Raw genomic sequence first — 18561 nt, forward strand, 5'->3', positions numbered from 1 at the left:
CATACAGGAATGGCTCAATTTGTGCTTTGTTTTGTTTGTGAAATAACTGCATTTTAGAAAGAAATGCTAATACTGCTACAAATAATTAATGTTATCTGAAATTATCATACTCTAGGAGAGGGTGATTAGATTCAAAACAGCAGAGACAATTCTAATCTCAGCGATAACAGATGATGTAAAAACAATGCCTATTTCTTAGGCATTGTTCTTAGGCAAAGTTCTTAGATAACCTTTGGTCTCAGCTCTTTGCTGAACATCAGTGCTCCTGAGGCTAGCACATGTTTATTTCTTAAGCTGAAATGTAACATTTTGTCCATATGTTGATATTAAAACAGAAATTTCACTTCTGAACTCTTTAATCTTTTTATTCATGTGTTCTGTTGCTCTCAGGCAGGGATTGTGAGTACCAGACGCTGCCTTATGTAAAATAATTGACAATATTTTCTCCCCTCTGAACTAATTCACCACATTTTCTCCCTATCTATCATCTAAATGAATGTACAGTGTTTTCTACCCATCACCTGCTAAGGTACTGGGGGATGCAGCCAGTAGATAAAAAGTATAATGATGCTATATTAAATAAAGAAAATCGATGTTCCACTCACATTCAAACTGAGTCAAATTGTGAGAAGTGGGTTGCCACGAGGAGAATTTGGCCCTCTGTCTCAAGCAGAGGGCTCTTCTGAAGCAGTGCTCCCAGCCCATGCTATTTATAGCCCTTGCCTTGCTATGCTGGGAAAGCTTCTCCCGTCCTCCCTCTGCCCCAGCCCTCCTCGCCGATGCCCAGAACTTCTTGTCCTGGTCAGTGTGGACACGGAGAAGCAGATGCCTGAGATGACTCAAGAGACTGGAGCATTCAAACAGCAGCAAATGTGACAAGACTACATAAATTGAAGAGGTCTTGTGAATGTCTGCCTGATTCACAAAGGTAAGAAAAGCAAACCAGGTCCTTGGCTGCAGCATTTCTGGTACATAAGGGTCCTCAGTGTGAATTCTGATGCCGTACCAATTTACACCGCAGGACTGCGGTCTGGGATCCGACAGGCAGTGAAAGCAACCCCTGGTTGCTCTGCAGACAATTCAACATGAGAATGTTCCTTGTGAACAAAAAAAGGGAGACCAATTTTTAAAGCAAGTCTGGCCTGGGCAGCTCAGGCCAATGCCCCTCTAATGTACCATATAAACTTTAATGTACTACCAGTCCATTTCAGCTGTTTTTTCCTTTTTTTTTTTTTTTTTTTTTTTTCTCATTGCGAAATGCTGAATTACAGTTAAATGCTAGGCGGTATTTCCTGGCTGTGTGGCTGATTGCTTGCCTTTGTGCATGGCTGGTTATTTGTTAGTAGTGAGTGCTTCAAAGCCTACCAGCCAGTCCAGCCGCCCAGGGAAGTAGCTCAGCTTTCTTTGCCCACCCCATTACATTAGCTGAGAGAGGGAGGAAACATCTTATGGCACTTCACAACAGAGATATGAAAGTGACAGCACTGCTTTTGATGCAGAGGCACCACATCTCCTTGCCAGCCAGCACATCCAGGTTTTCTCTCTGTGGAAATTGGGACAGAGCTGGGAGGGGATCCACAACTCCCCCATGGAGCAAGGCACTGACTCAGCTGGCGCGTGCAGTTGGCCTGGGTGCTGGGAGCAGAGAGCCCATTCCCAAGACAAAGGATGCACTCACAGGCAGCACAGTGCCTCTGCTGCCTCCCCAAAGCCTCCAAATGAAGGCTCTGCAATCCAAAAGCTGTTTACCCTACAGCTAGAAAATCACTCTTTTTTGCCTCTGTAGCAATTTCCCTTGAGTTCTTTTATCTGCCCAGGCAGAGCAGCACACACAGCTTTGCAGTAGCTCAGGGTTTGGTTCCACATCTCCCAGCAAATTATGATTATGCTATGTGAACAGTTTGTAGCTTATTTGCAGTAGACTTCTTTATACCTGGCAACCTAAAGGTTTGGGATGTACACTCCATGTTAGCGAGATTTCCCTACATTAGACATGAGAACAAAGCTCCTTCTTCCAAGAAAATATATAGCAGAAAGATGGAGGTGTGTGCTCTTGGTCTTGCTTCTGATTTCTCTGCTGATAGGATTATATTTAATTACTGATTATGCTTCTTAACTCCCAGAAAAGTACCATGATATAGCCACTTCGTGCTGAGATTTTGTTAAGCTTAGAAAAAAAAGTGACTTTGGTCACCTCCTCTTGTGGTGTGGATGTCTGCAGAACAGCTGCCAGGAAGCAGCCCCAAAAGCATCACCATCGCTTGAAAAGCTGGAGGTTTTCAGAATACTTTATCATGTATTGGCCTCTGCTTGGAGAGGTGTTATGGTGGAAGAGGGTCTCATTTTCAAGCTTCTGATTGTCTTTACAAGGAGAAGGAAAGGACCTGGACCAAACTTCTCTGGACAAGTATTTCCAGTACTTCTTTGCTGTGGACAAGAAATGGTCCTCTCTGCTACCAGGATGTGAGAAGAGGAAACCTCTCCCTTCTCCAAGCACAAGACCTATTCTCCATTCATGCTAATTTAAAAAATAAAAAAATCAAAAATCAAACACAAGACAGGGAAAAGAAACAGCAGCAATCAAAAAGCTCATAGGCACCTGACATAAACAGGAGCATTTGATATGGGAAGGGGAACTAGTTTCTGTAAAAAGGATTTCAGCCAAGAGAAATCTTAATCTATTGCATGTCAAAAGATTTGAGCTGGAAAACATTTGTGTTTTTTTCTTCCAGTATGTTTTGTCATCGTGTACTCTGGAAACATCTTGGATGGCTGTTAATAATTTATATGGTACAGTGGCATACTAAATCACTTGGCTGTTGGAAGAGCTTTGAAATACAGGGTCCCTGGGTCTGCCCTGGATAATGAAGGGAACTCCTGAATCTGCCAGGTGCCAATAGGTTTTGCTTTTATTTCTTGCAGCGATGTGATGTACAGCCTGTTAAGACAAGATGCATCTGTGAACACTTGAAAGCAGGCTTGGACTGACTAAAACAAAGCAAAACAAAACAAAAAACAGCCTGATGACAAAACTCTCCAAAATCTGTTCCTTGGAAGCAATGTCCAGTTGGGATAACAACAATAAAGCTGCTCATTGAAGTAATACTTGCATTGGATCAGGAAGAATTTACATATTTTTCGTGCAGTGTTTCCCTCTTGGAGAAGACTATTAATTTATTAGTCACATTTAGGACCAGGGACTCAGCCCAGCCTGCTGCTATGTTTGCAACCTCAGACACATCCCATCGTGGCCCTAACGGACCATTCTGCAAAATTGCCTGGGTGACACTGACTGGGCTGTGATAAGATGCCACTACTAAAGGCCCTTTTTTGACTCCCCACCCCAAGAGAAAATGCTATATAATAGCAAATCTTTGCTGCCCTTATTTTCAAAAATGTATTTTCCATACCAAGAACTTTCACTCTGAATAGCTCAGCTGGGCTTTTCCTGTACACTTACTGTACTTTAAAAATGCAAACTTTGCATAGATCACCATGCTGAGAAGGCCACAAGCAGAGGAAAGATGCAAGCTGGGGGCAACTTAAGGAAGGGAACAGATGGGACAGTTTGAGGAAAGATGCTTAAAAAAAATAAATAAATAAATAAATAAATAAAGAGAAATGAAGTCCAAAGGGAAAGCAAAGTTCGCAGTGACTTCAGCAGTGCAAAGAGCTCATCCAGTGGTGCTGTTTAATGAAAGGGAAGAGGCAGGATTTCTCACTTCTGCTGGGATTCACTCTCCTTTTTCAACATTGCCCCTGTGGAAGGGAAGTTTTGCTGGGGCAGTGCTGCCAGCCGCGGCACAGTGCATCTTTCGAACGCAAGCAACCTCTTGATCTCCCCAAGGAGTGCAAGGCCCTGTAGGAAGACCGACCATTGACTTTTTGTGGGTTTAGAGCGAACTGATTTAAAGCAAAGTATTTTAAACAGCAGCTTGGGTGGCACCTCCCAGCAGCCGGGGCGCACACCTGGGCACAAGCCGGGCACCGCTCCCTCAGCACCGGGCATGGTGCTGAGGTGCTGCATGGCACCGGGCGGGCGACAGAGCACATGGCTTCATCTTCCTTTCTATTTTCTACTTAAAAAGGACTTTGAAGAGAGATTGCCGCAGCACAAGAACGAGAGTGCCCTCTGTTGTCCCCGTGCTTGCGGCACCCACCACCGCGCTCCGAGCCCTGCCTTGCCTTCAGCCCGGCAATGGCAACCCCAAAAAATAACCTAAAAGCCCAGCCCACGCTGTCGGTGTCCCCTCAGGTGCCAGTTAAGGGGGCGCGGCACCAGCCGGCTGCCACAGGCACACGCAGCGGCCTGGGGGCCGACGTTTGGGACGGGCCCTGTCAGGATCCTCCCCGTTCCCAGACAATGAAGGGCAAGTGCGATCGCGGGGGGAAAAGGGAAGTCGCTGAGCACAAGGAAGAGGCAAAACGCAGTGCAGAATTCTCTCTTTATTCCCACCCGCGCACTCGCACGGGGGAGTCACAACGGTTACCGTGCGAGGGCAACCCGCCCGGCCCCGCCATGACAGGCCCCGCCATGACACCGCCAGCCCGCCGCGGCCCCCGCTCCCTCCCCATTGGCTCTCCCCGTCGCCACGGCAACACCGGCTCCACCTCGGGGCGCGCCGGCGCTCTGATTGGTTGCTGCCGTTGCCGCCTTCCCTTCTCCTCGGGGAAGGTTCCGGCTGCTCATTGGCTGCTGCCGTTGCCTAGGCGACGGCGGGACGCGGCGCGGCCTAGCGCAGCCATGGCGGGGCCCGAGGCGCCCGGCCGGGCCCTGCTGAGTGCCGAGCCCCCGCCGCCGCCGGTGCCCGCCTCCGCGCTGCCCCCCAGGGTGCCCGAGGCGGCGCTGAAAACCGGGCCCGACTCCTCCAGCGGCCTGGCCACGGCCGGCTTCCGCACTGCCAAGTACCTGCCCCCCGAGTGGCACCAGGGCAACTACGCCCAGTACCACCGGGCCTTTGCCAGCTGCCAGGAGGCCGAGCGCAACCGGGACGAGGCCAAGGAGCTGTGCCAGCGCGCCGCTGCCGCCGCTCAGCGCGCTCAGCAGGACTCCACGGCCGCCCTAGGCCAGCGCCTGCAGGACATTCACTTCTGGAAGGGCGAGCTCCAGAAGGAGATCGAGGACCTGGACGCGGAGACCGGCCTGCTGGCAGCCCAGAAGCAGCGGCTGGAAAGGGCGCTCGATGCCACCGAGGTGCCCTACAGCATTGCCACCGATAACCTGCAGTGTCGGGAGCGCAGGCAGCCCCCGGACCTGGTCTGTGATGAGGTGGAGAGGGAGCTGCTGAAGGTGAGCGGGGCATTAGGATGGGCAGGGCTGTTGGCAGCCCTCTCGTAGTGCTGCCCCTGCCTCCAAAATGCTGAGCAGTTTGGTCAGCAGGTGATAACTGCAGCGTGAAGGTACCTTCTGGCAGGACGCAGAGGTTTGTTTCCCCTTCCTGGCAGCCTGGACTCTGTCTGCCAATCCTAAATGTAGGAGGGATTATTTCAAATCCTTCCTGTGTTTAAAAAATGTTTAAAGTCCCAACCAGAGGAGACCAGATCCCCCCTATCAGACCAGATCCATACAAAATCAAAACAGAGGTTTCCTGTACCAAGCTGAGCATCCTATTCTGTCATTAAACTTCTTCCAGGCTCTGCTTGGATTAAAGTCCTCTCATCTCTGCAGGTTACACTTTAAAAATGCAGTACCCCATGAGCAGACTATGTAGGGCACACGAACCTATGGTTAACGACTGTTCAGGACAAGCGAAATGCTGCTTGCCTGCTTCCATGCTCAAGAGAGCAGTCTCTGCCTTTTACCTTTACTACCAGTTCTGACACTGTAGTCTTGCCAAGGTTCTCAACGAGGCGATCTAACACGGCACTGTTGTGTCTCAGCACAAACCATCATTTTAATTGTACAGCAGGGCAGCAGCACGGCTCTCTCCCATCAGTGCAATGTACCCATGTGACACCTGCGGGAAATGACAGCTCCAGACACACAGGGGGCACAGACAGATGGTATTTCTGACAGTGTGACTTCAACAAACCTGATGCTCTCCTGAAATTTGCTCGATCATTTTCCTCCCAAAGAGGACTCTACTCTAGCTGACACTTTGTTATCTGTCACTGCGATCCAGCACAGCATGCAGATTGCCTTCAAAGCTGATGTAATTATTGTGGTTGCATTATGATACAGAGAACAGAGTCTGGGTCATCTTTCATTCTTGAATGATACATATCCTACTGTCCCACAAATAAATTAACCTGCACTGGCCTGCAGCTTCCAATATAATGGAAAGTGGATTCATGATGAGTTACTAATTAACCCAGATGATTAATATTTGTTGTTAGAAAAATACTTAAGAAAATTACAGAGTTGATGGAGTGATAGTATTTAGCAATATTTTAATAGGAGTAATGCTCAATTGTAATCATTACCTAAGAAGCTGTTCTAGTGAAAAATGCAAAAATGGGAGGATTAGTGTATAGAGTATTTCAGTGGTGTGCTAGGCTCTTTGTGAATTGCTATAAAATACACAGTACAGAAACTATCTGCTGCTGTTTTAGAGAAAGATGTGAAATACAAGATTTACCCCTCAAAAAACCAATTTTCTGGCATTTCTCTCCTCCTGATCTCTGTTCCAAAGGATAGTTTGTTCATTGCTAAGAAGTCCGTCTGCTGCTGCTAATTCTTCACCTGAAATTGTGATTCTCTGTTTGTGACGACAGACCATCAACAGCCAAGGGGGATGTCATCAAAAAAGAATGATGTGAGTTCAGCTGAGGCGTGTATACCAGCAGCAGATGGACTCTTGAGAAATGAAGATTTTGTTGCCATGCCAATGACCTTTGCAGTACAGAAGGAAGAGGAGTATATAACATGAGAGGAAACCCTTCCCATTTTCACAGAGGAATAGATTTTATGGCATGAATGTTTGCAAATAGATTCTTATAATGTGTCCTCTGTGGCTCTGCCAGCTTTTTAAGCTGCAGCTATACTCTGTACCTCTTTCGCTGCAAGAAATCAAACAGAACCTTGTATTTCTTACTCTCTCCAAAACCGAATAATAATTCTTCACACTTAGAGTTGCTCTTCCGTGAATTCTGACTGTTCATTGCACAGATTTCCGAGTTAATGGCCCAGTTCCTTGATAGCCGTGTGTTCATTTGCTTACTTGGAGGAGCTATGCACATTTTATTACTGAAGTACTGACATACTTTTTATGAATGTTGCGTACTTGTCCAGTCACTTTCTAATCTCAACTCTCTTAAGAAATGGTAATGCAAGGGAGATCAGGAGTAATTTATTCTCTTCCCATGCAAAAACTGAGAAATGGAAGAAATATTTTTCCAAAAGTCAGCTGTCTGAGGAAAGGGACATTCTTTTCCTTGCACAAGGAGTTCTAGCTGCATAGTTAATTTATGTTCTGGGACATTTTCCTTCATTTGAAATTCTTCCTCCCCTGCTAGCAGCCCAGCCTTCTGTTGGCTTCATTCTTTGGTATCTTCGCTGTGTTCCTTCCAACTCCCCTGGATAGGTGCATAAGGGAATCTGCAACTGGGGGAGGAGCGTGTCTGGACAAGGGGCTACCTACCTTTCACCTAGTCTTGGAAAAGCTCTTCACAGGACATAGGTCTTGTCGCTGCTTTCAGCTTTCTGCAGCAATGACGAACACTCCCAGAGCATCCTGCTGAGATAACCACCTTTCAGCAGCCCCTTGGCAGGTGACATTTAAAGAGGCAACACCAGTTGCACATACACAAGAAGTTTGGGGTCTCTGCATTAATTGCACTTTCACTGTCTGTTCAGTAGAATCATTTCAGATGACTAACAAAGAACACAGAAGTATCTCTGATGAAAGTTTTATGTATCCAGATAAGATTTTTTTTTTTCCTATTATTTTGTCACACTATCTATTTATTTGAAAGAGTTTTGGTTCCAGCCCATCTCTCCTATTTGCTTTGCAGCATAGAGTCATGTTTAGATAACCTATTGATACATACTCCTGCTAAATTGCCACTGCTGGAATCAGGGATTAAGGTATTTAAATGAAAGCTCCTCGCATGCATAGTAAAATCAGCTGTTACTCAGAACTTCACAGACTCAACTTAGCAGCATATTAATCTTTTCTTAATGCAGTTCTCGTTAAAAAAAATAAAAATAAAAAAGCGAAAGAACACAATTATTTTCCCTATAAAAATGATCTTTGGTAACTAAAAAGATAAAGTCTCTTAAATAGAATCATTGTATTTGTTTGGGCTGCTGCACTGGAAACAGCTAAATTCAGAAAAAGCAGTGCATGCATCTATCTTCTGTGAGATTTTTTTTATTTTCATAGCACATACGAAATCTCCTCTGAATCCACCTTGTATCTGTTTAATGACAGTTTAGTATGTTTATGTGCAAGCACTTAATATTGAAAATGTAATCCCTAGCACAGGACTTGCCACATAGCAGTATTCTGTCAGTTAATCACGTTTCACCTGCGTGTATTCTGCATTTCAAGGTTATTTCTGCGTATCCAGTGTCCAGATTCATTAACCGAGTGCCAGATCCGACCGTGTTCTAAGTAGATGTATTTACATTTAAGTCATTTTTTTACCCAAGAACTGTATTTGACTCAGAGTGTTGACTTGTTGTGCATTTGCTTCAACAATGATGTCAGCCCCAGTATTCCCAGATGCTGAAGACAAAGGCATTAGCCAAGATCCTGTCAACTATATAAAATTAAAAAAGTAGAGAAGGGATATAGTTGTGTGTATTCCTGCCAAATGCAATAATGGGGCGAGGAAATCAGTGGAAAACCCTTTCCAAACACTGATCCGTAGCTTTGCCAAGTGAACCAGTGCACAACAGGACAGTCCTGTACACCGACGACTCTGTTAAAAGCGTAGCGCCTAGTTCAGCATCTTCAGACTGTGGATTTTGAAGCGACTCGAGGAGAGCAGATATTTATGCAGTGTTGATCTATGGCCCTTCTCCCACTGCGATCCCACGAGCTAGCCACAGCGCCGCGTTGTCAGCGGCTGGATCGCGCTGCGACGTCTGACAGTGTAGCCAGGACTGCGTGACCTAGATCAGAGGATCTTCATCTTCAGCATGGTGCCACAGCTCCTCCCAGACACGCACTGTGACTTCTGAACTGTTTTAAAAGCTAGGAGAAATCATTTATTAGATAATTATTGAAAATCCATTGCCATTTATACCTGCTTATTCACTCTAAGTAGCCTTAGATTGCCATTAATTAGGAGAACTCTATCTTCAGTTTTAAATGTTGTATTTGAATGCATATCTCCTCAAAAGGGAAACTAGATTTTAATTTTATTTTAGGTCATTCAACAAGGGAGTTCTTTGTTTTTGCACTAGTTCATTTTTTCCATGTGTGACATTTTAATTGCTAAAGGAAGGCTTTTCTCATTTAAGATTGTGCTCATTACTCACAGGAAAATGATTGCCTCTCTATTTACATGGAGACTGACTACCCAGCACAAAATAATAACAATTACTATAAAAGTAATTTCAAGTGCTGGCTCTTTCTAACACTTTAAAATCCTTTTAATTTATTTATTTTTTGACAACTCAGCTGTTGTAGTATTTCCTTTTTGCAGAAAGTGAATCCTAGCGTTTTCACAGTTTGTAAAATGAGAACTTCAGCTATGTATTTATTTTAATTGTGCTCTTTTAAAGCCTTAAAAATAATATTTTCTTTCCAATCAAGATTGTCCTTTTCCATTTAGAATAAAATGATCTTTTTTACACTCCCTGATGGTTTCTTATAATGGAGAAACTGACACTGCAGGGACGTATGCGCTCATTTATTTGTCAAGAACGGTTCAAGGATCAGTGAGTGCCAGCAACGTTCTGAGTATGAAGTCTATTAGTAAGAATATACTCCCGTAGTTGTCACTGGATGACTGTCATTGATGCACAACAGCAAAATTAATTAGAAGCTCTGCATGTACAAAAGCTCTTTTCAATATCTGAGCCTCAAATACTAAATTCCTTTAAATAATAAAAAAGAAATGTGTGTTGGATGGGCTTTAATATAACAGCATATAATCACCAGGCCAGTAGATCACTTCATAGAGCGTGGATAGTTAATCCCTAAAGCAACATTATTACAGACAAAAATGAACACCAGGTTCAGTAAGAGTCTTTTAGAAAGTATGGTCATTTTTGTTTTGATCACATTTGTGCTGAAATGGATGTTCCTGCTAAAAACAGATTGAATTGAAACTTCAGACACTGGATCTGTTATCAAGGTGAGGCAAAGCTTTGTGACTTTGAGCAGTCATCTCTTGCAGCCAAGAGGAAATTAACCTCTCAAACAACACTGCATATCTGAGATAATTCTGAAGCCCTTGGTGCTAACCATCACCAGAAGCAAAACAAGTTCTGGAACAAATGGGTCTGATAAAAGTAAAGCTGCAAGTGTCATCAGGTTTATCTTGGGATGGCTGTCCTATACCTGCTGAAGCAGACAGCGACTGTTCAAATCATAGAGCAGTAACTTCTATTTTTAGTTAATATAGAGCATTCAAAGGAAGCAGGCCAACTAAAAGTGTGATACTCCTTTATGTTAAGTAGCTCCTTATCACCATACTTCAGACAAACTTTATTTTTGGAGATCTGCGGGAATCTGCTGGAAGCCTTTGCCTTGCATACAGTTAAAGCACTTGCTACAGAGCAAGGCAGCGCACTCTGAAGGTGTCTGCAAGGACTCAGCAGATTCTGACTGCCAGTGTCTTGCCAGAGAAGCTGATCTGCTGCATCACATCCCGGCGCAAAGCAGCAGCCCCTGACTTCTGAGTTTGTGCTTGCAGGGGAGACAGAGTCCTGCCCAGCTTTGTGCAAGGCAGTGACTCTGGTCTCCTGCTGAGGACAGTGCTGTTGCCTTATTTTTTCTCTACTTCAAAGCTGTGTAAGTAATTCAGGTATTCTGTTTAATCTGGCAGAACATACACTTTTTCATAGGATACACATGCAATATGAAAGTAATGAATCACCAGGCTTTAGAAGTATTTTATGTATTGCTGCCTTCATAGACTTATAGCTGAGTTACCTCAGTATTTGCTAACTCCAGAGAAGATCTTGTCTTGTAATAATAAAGTAAGAGTGGGTAATGAGTGGAAGATTTGAGTGTATATCCACAGCGACTGAAATCAAATTGCTCTGCAGGATGGTATGTACTGCACCGAATATCATAGAAGTCTCAATGTTTTTATCTAGGAAGCTGAACTTATAAGAAATATCCAGGAGCTTTTGAAAAGAACTTTGATGCAAGCTAGTAACCAGATGCGGTAAGGTGTTTTTCTCAGTACCTCGGTGGTTAATTTATATATAGCCAAATAATTCCTGGCATATAGGGGTACAACACCCAGTGGATGAAGTTCATACCAATGTGTTTATGAGCTGTGTGAATTCCATTTAAGCCTGAAAAGATTTACTCATTGATGAAACTTTAGGATTAGCAAGTAAGGTAAGGTAAGGTGGGAGCCATGCCCTTGCATAACTTCCAGTATATTGCTTTATATTTTCAGTCCCAGTTTCTAGTATGTGTATTCAGTTGTCCAATTTTCCAACACTAAACCAAAATTTAATAAAATAGTATCTGGATATTACTCTATCTTTTTGCACCTTGTGATATAGTTAAACTGTAAGATCTTTTACAATAATTTGTCTGATCAAAGGACCTTTTCAAGATGAGTTTTTTGCCACCAGATGTCACTATGAACTTACAATATGGAATTTAACTCAACCTTCCATATCAGTATGAATGTTCATTACACTTCAAAGGGAATATTTGTTTTTAATTTATATCAAACCCTTTGGAAAGAAGATGTTAGCCAAATCCTCAGGCACATCAATATGATGGGGTTAACTGCTGGAAATGTTGATATCTTACTTTAATTTTTTTTTCATATGGTTCAATTTTTGTTGTTCTACCAGATAAAATTAAATTTTATTTTTAAAAAGAATATTTATAAAGGCAGAATAATTTAGAGTAGTTCTGTTATATCAGTTATGGTCTCAGAGTAATGTACTGAGTTTAGGCTTCACTTTTTATAAATGTTTTTAGATCATTTTAGGATCAGCAGCATCACTGGCCAACAGAATCTTTTTAATTCCTTAGGTAAGAGTGACATCTGGTGTTAACAGTTGATAAAGACTCACTGTTTTTTGTAATCTGAAGTCATTCTAATTAACTGGGTGATGTTTGACTCATTTAATTGACAACAAAGCAGCAGTTTCAACTCTTAACAAAAAGGAAAATTTACCTTCTCAATTTTCTGTGACAGACAAAGGCTCAGAGCCTATCTTCATAAACATTTATAGTTTTGTTGTATTGAATTGCTTTCTATTAACCATGTGTGATAATGATGGTGGCCTTTTCAGATTAAATCGAGACCACAGAGAGGTTTGTGAGATGGACTGGTCAGACAAAGTTGAAACGTATAACATTGATGATAAATGTGGAAGATACAATAACCAGAGCACCAACATCCAGTTCCATCCTAGCTCAGTGAAGTTTGAAGAGAGGTGAGCAGTTCTCATCATTATCCTCCGCAACAACCCTGGTAAGATATGATACATCCTTTGCATCAGTGAAAGCTGTAATGCTGCTCTGAATTAAAGCTGTGATTGCTGCTTCTTTGCACATGTGATATCATAGCTTTAAAACAGCTACATGGATAGCAGTGGTAGTGCTACCATTTCAGCATGCCACACCACTTATGACAAAGTAGATTCCTTCTATGCAGTCTGGTTTTGTTGAAGTTTTTCTTCGAAATAGTTGGCTTTATCTTATTTTTCTTCTTCCAGTGCATCAACACCAGAGACATGGGCCAAGTTCAGTCATGACAACATCTATAAGGCAGAACGAGAAAAACTAGCTTCAATTAATCTTCGTGCCTTGATTGATAATATTCTTCATGACGTATCTGAGGACCTGAGGATGCAGTGTGCTGCTGTTAATGAGGCTTTTGCCAAACATCTGGAAGAGCTAGATGATACAAAACACAAACTAGAGCATCATTTGAAAAAAGTAAGTGTTATTTTTGGAATGCTGGTTACAGGCATGATAGCATCATTTGAGAAGATCACGGTAAAATTATCCTGTAGAAAAAAAATTCTTAGTCCATGTCAAGTATAAAGCACTATTTTGTGTCAGTTTAGTATCTGATAAGAGTCTTCAGTGCTGGATTATGGCTCCAGTTCAGCCTGTTCTGCTGTCTGCTGTGCAGCTTCTGTAGCAGCAGCAGCAGCAGCAGTTCCTGGCAAATTATAAGAGGTGTCTTCAGATTCTGGCCCTTCTCCAGTGTTGAACAGCTCCTACTTCTGTGTTAGGCTATTGGGAGGTATGGAAAGAACAACTCATTTCTTAGCACCTGTGCAGTAATGACAGCTGGGCAGACTTTATTTTCTGCATGTGTGTCAGTGGTTATGAAAGAGAAGGAATTCAGAATTTCCTGTCTTTTTCTATTTTCTTCACTAATGCTAGAAAACTGTACAATTCCAAGCTGGCTAGCAGTTTGTAATCCTATTCAAAATAACTTCAGCTTTTCTTGGATAATTTACAGTTAAAGATTTACAATTAAAAGCAATTTATGGAAGTGGGATGTGTTGTGAGGAGATGCGAAGAGTTTTTGAACAGGTTACAGCATATTTTCCGCCACTTTTCAATGCAGAGATCAGATTCTCAGTGTAGGAGTAGAAATAAAGATGTCAAAAACACCTTTGCACTTCTATTTCTTTTATATTCTGGCCAATTAGGAGGTCAAAACTGTAAGTGACTCATGGGGACCATAATGAAATGTATAGCATGCACAGAGACAATGTTTTTTTTTACAGTTCTTTTTCTTGGGTATCCTTTTCAGACCCTCAAGGAGATTGGAGATCAAGAAGCTAACATTGCTGCTCTCAAGCAAGCTATCAAAGACAAAGAAGCCCCAATGAAAGTTGCCCAAACGAGGCTGTATGACAGGTCTTTTAGGCCCAATGTTGAGCTCTGCAGAGATGCAGCACAATTCAGGTAAACCCTATTAAACAAGTCCCCCAAGATGTCCATTCTATCCAGAGGTGATGTTAGATAGCATTTGCACTTTTTAGTGGCAACACAGGGCCTTTAGCTTGTATCGTGAGGTTTGATTCTGATATATCAGAAATAATTCAATGACTAAAAACACTGCAAGGAAAGCATTATTTTAACCTAATATATTGACAAATAGAAAATCTATAGACACTACTCTGCTGTTTGCTTCTCTGCTTTTCTCTCTGAACTGTGTGGTTTCTTTTTATTTAAATGATCCAAAAAATCTGGCTATGTGTGGTAATTTGCCATTCTTTAGCTGTTAGCAAAAGTTCACCACAAGGTGGACCATGTGCTGAAAGAATTATGTTTCAAGTATTGAGAATGTAAATGGGCTGCGCATATCCACAGTCTGAGACATGTCCTTAGTACTCCAAAGAATTGGGCTGGTGGCATTTGATTTTCAGTAATAATCCGTTTTAAAACTAGAGGTCAATAAATCCTTTCAAATTAAAGGTCTGAACGTCACATTTGTCACTTTTGATCTCATTATAAGCCTTGTAATTGATTCTCATCCTTCACATTTTCCTGCCCTTAGGAAAAGTGGGGGATCAGCTTTTGCAGGCTTACAATTTACTTGTAGCAAAGATGTCTACCATTCAAAGCCAATATGCTGTTCTTTACACAATGAGGAAGAAGTTATAGTTAATCCAAATGCTTTATGCCACTGCAGGCACACTCATTTAGGTCCTGATTCAGCAAATCATTCTCGTGCAAGCTTTTCAGTATGTATGTTTTCTTTAATGGGATCTAAGGACATATTCAAGTCCTTTGCTGAATGGGCATGTGTTTAATTGCCATGCTTATTCTGTTTGTATTTACTCAGTTCCCATAGCATACAGAATTTTTGTTTTCCCAGGAAGTAAATATGTGCAGACAGAGATTGCAGTAAAGCACCTAACCCACACTGACTTTCAGCTGAAGTGATGTGCTTTTTAAAAATTGTATTTATTTTCTTTTTTTTAAATGCCGTGCTGCTGCTTCTTTAAAAACTTACATGCATTTGAAGCAACTACTGTTTTCTGATGTCTGGTACAAATACCATCTTTAATACTTGAGTTTTATACTAGTGAATAGATATCAAAAAACAGGCTTAAATAAATGCAGATCCAGTCAAACTGGGTAACTCGCTGAACAATTTCTGTTTTAAAATTATTAGTACGAGTGTCCTGCACAGTGGGAGAAGGTAAAGATGAATAGTTCCACTGTGCTTAGTGGCAAAAGGCATGCTTAGTACTATCTAAATCATGGGAGACTTAAGTAAAAAAAATGTGAAAGTGAACTGGTTTTCACTAGGTGTGTAGGACCTCAAAGAGATCCTACAGGTCTGAGACCTGTATCCCAAAGTCTCAGGCACCCTTTGATGCATTGGATCAATCCCTCCTGCCTTTGTTGTTGAGTGTTATGCTTCTACAACTGTTGATCTTTATTCCTTTTACAGTTCATATATCCTTGGGAACACAGACTAGATTCTGCTCATTTTTATATTACTTATGTAATTCTGTTCAGGTTAATCAATGAAGTTGAAGAACTAACGGAGTCCATTGAATCTCTGAAGAAAAAACTGCTAGAAGCTGAACAGTCTCTGAGGAACCTGGAAGACACACGGATGAATTTAGAAAAAGAAATAGCTGTGAAAACAAACAGTATTTTTATTGATAGGCAAAAGTGCCTGGCCCATCGCACACGCTACCCTTCTACTCTTAAATTAGCAGGTTACCAGTAGTAATCTCTGTACTAACTATGCAAAGTCTGGAAGAAAAGTATAATTTAGAGTCTTTCATAGAAAATACATGGGTAATATTATACACAGAAGTACTGTTATTTTCCTTTATTTGTATTAAAATGCACTAGTATATCACATCTGGCTTTGAGTCCTGCCTTTAAAAATTTGGTCTGAGTACAAATCTGTATAGTCAGTTTAAAGACAATTCATTGTATCTAGAAATTATCTATATCCTATTTGAATAACTTGCATAGTATGTGGTATTTGGGGTTTTCACCCTAATAAGTGAATATGTCAGGTGAGTATTTAATAATATACACAGGTGTGGACATACAAAGTTTATAGCTTTGTAGCATTTTCAGGCAGCCTGAAATGAGAGCAATAAAACTGCTTGCCTGACAGAAGATCACATGAGCAGCAAGGAAATAGAGGAAAGACTTTTAAGCTGTTCAAACATTATTAGTAAAAAAAAGTTTGCACAGGTTAGATGACAATATGACTATTGGCAAAAACACTCCCAGTCTGTGACACCTGCTTATCTAATCTGAAAATGAGTTCAAGGATTTTTAACTTTCAAGTCCATTCAATCCGGCTTTTTTTTTCAGGAAAAGAAAAAAAAAAAAAAAGAACTAAGCAGCTTGTGAATAGCAATCGTGCCTTTCAACTTAAGCACTTGGATGTTGAATTGAGCTCTTGATCTGTTCCACCTTTTCCCTGGAAGCAAGGCATGTGTTTGAACTATTATCCATAATGGAGAACGCATCAGATTCATCTGCTCTAGTAGAGCAATGTAACAAATGTCATTCATCCATTAGCTTAGTAGGCCACTTGGTTGAAAATGTGACATGTGTCAAAAAAGGGAAATGATGACACAGAACAGAATTCCATTATGGCTTCCTGTATTACAGGTTTTTACTTTTAAAAAGCAGCTGACCAAAGAGAAAAAAAAAAATCAAGCCTCCCTCCCCCCCAGCACACACACAAACCTAGCCAATGTACATCTCTGAATAGCCCTGCTCTGTTAACCAGAGCAGGAGAGGCCATTAGCCTATCTGTTTTGCTCACAGACAGCTATTTGTATTATCTTAACTCAGGATGTGCAGAGCAGTATTCAGCAATTGCCCTCCTGCTAAAAGCTACTACCATTTATTTCTTTGAAAACCAGCTGCATCAGTGAGGGTGTTTGACCCAAGCCTCTATTCTGCAGGTTTTGTGTTCAAGAGTTTTGTTTTGCATTTTTAAATAATTTCTTCTTCGTGATTATATTTTCATAGTCCAGATGCTGAATCCTTATTAGACAGAAATGGCATGTGGATTAAAAAAAGTCAAACGTGGCTCTGCTATGCATTTCTGGGTTATTTACAGAAACCTTTCAGAAAGTACAGAAAGGAGCAGCATTTTCAAATTGACCTTTCTCACCCACTAAAGAAAAATCAAACTTGCTAGAGTTCCTTTCTTCCCACTAAGACTCTGACTCCTGACGCCTCAGCTTTCCTCCTTTCCCCCAACACACCTCTTCTCCCCAACTTCTTCTGTCTCTGAGTCAATACAATTTATCTGAAGGTTTGCTTTCACCTGGCAGCACAGGAGCAGAGGTAATCCAAGGTGTAGGTCACATGGCTGAAAGGTCAATCCCCATTTCCCTTATTTATGCTGACCCGATTATCTCAAAAATCTCAATCTTGAAGAAAAATACTGGAGGTAGGAACCATTTCTATTTCTTCAGTCCAACATCTATTACAGCAGAAAAAAAAAGTGATCTAAATCTCAGGTAGTAGAAAGCTGAAGCAGTCGGGGTCAGACTGGAATTTGGGTTACAGTTATGGCAGATGGGACCATGGGAATATGCAAGGCCCAAGAAATACTATTTTGATTCAAGAGTTTTGCATTAGAGAGAGGAAAAAAAAAGTGCTGTCATCTTCTCTGAGACTGTTGAGTACAAATAACCTTATGCCCCATATACGTTTGTAAATTGATCTTTCCCTAATTAAAGCCTATCAATTTAATTTATCTTTGTGAACTAAATTACTCTGCCCTTGCTTTAGGCCAATCAAGGAAAATTTTGCTCTGGTAAACCTAATACATTGGCAGGGTGTAATCACTGCCCTATTCACATGGTAATAGATGAATACAAGCAAGTTGTAAGGTTTCGAATCAGATGCAGGAGCTTCAAGTTTCTGTAATTATTTTTTCTTTAATTGCTGATTTTTAAAAAATCATAATTGAAGTCACTGCTGAAGCATGTAAGCAAGTTTTAATATTACTTTTTAACAATGCATTTTAAGCTGAGGATTGACCAGGAAGGATTAAAACATGTTTTAGCTGGCTCTCACATGAACTAGTGTCATGGGTGAGCTATAGCTTCCCTATGTTTGAAAAGTATGAACATTTTGGACTTCATTAGGATATATATATGTATACTGTTTGTTATCCTGAAAGATTTCTGGTCATGAAGACAAGGTCTAATTTATGGAAAGTCTGGGAGTTTCTGCTTACAGGTGGAGGAAGGAATTATTGGTGTGATAAATGGTACCTTCATAATGCCTGGTACAGGGCCCTCAGGAAAAAAAAAAAAAAAAAAAACAGGAGCAAAGGTTACAAACAGGAGATAATACTTGTGTAGTAGATAATACTTCTGTAAGACTGAAGCTTAGAACAACTGTCTCATAATTTCAGCCTCGTACCATTTTACAGGTCACTAAAAATTTAATAGCAAAGAGGCAGACACCAGCACTGAGATGTTCAGGTAAGATTCTTCAG

The 18561-nt window shown here is 41.5% G+C and overlaps 1 protein-coding gene across 1 annotated transcript; it reads left to right on the plus strand.

The window, feature by feature from the left end:
• Positions 1–4703: 4703 nt before the first annotated feature.
• On the plus strand, positions 4704–15936 carry TEKT4 (tektin 4). Its single transcript, XM_040574861.1, has 6 exons — positions 4704–5290; positions 11216–11286; positions 12383–12526; positions 12809–13031; positions 13864–14018; positions 15585–15936. The coding sequence occupies exons 1-6, from the start codon at positions 4745–4747 to the stop codon at positions 15799–15801; spliced, it is 1356 nt and encodes a 451-aa protein (XP_040430795.1). The 5' UTR covers positions 4704–4744; the 3' UTR covers positions 15802–15936.
• Positions 15937–18561: the final 2625 nt, after the last annotated feature.

This window comes from Cygnus olor, chromosome 15 (assembly GCF_009769625.2).
Source record: "Cygnus olor isolate bCygOlo1 chromosome 15, bCygOlo1.pri.v2, whole genome shotgun sequence".
Taxonomy (NCBI): domain Eukaryota; kingdom Metazoa; phylum Chordata; class Aves; order Anseriformes; family Anatidae; genus Cygnus; species Cygnus olor.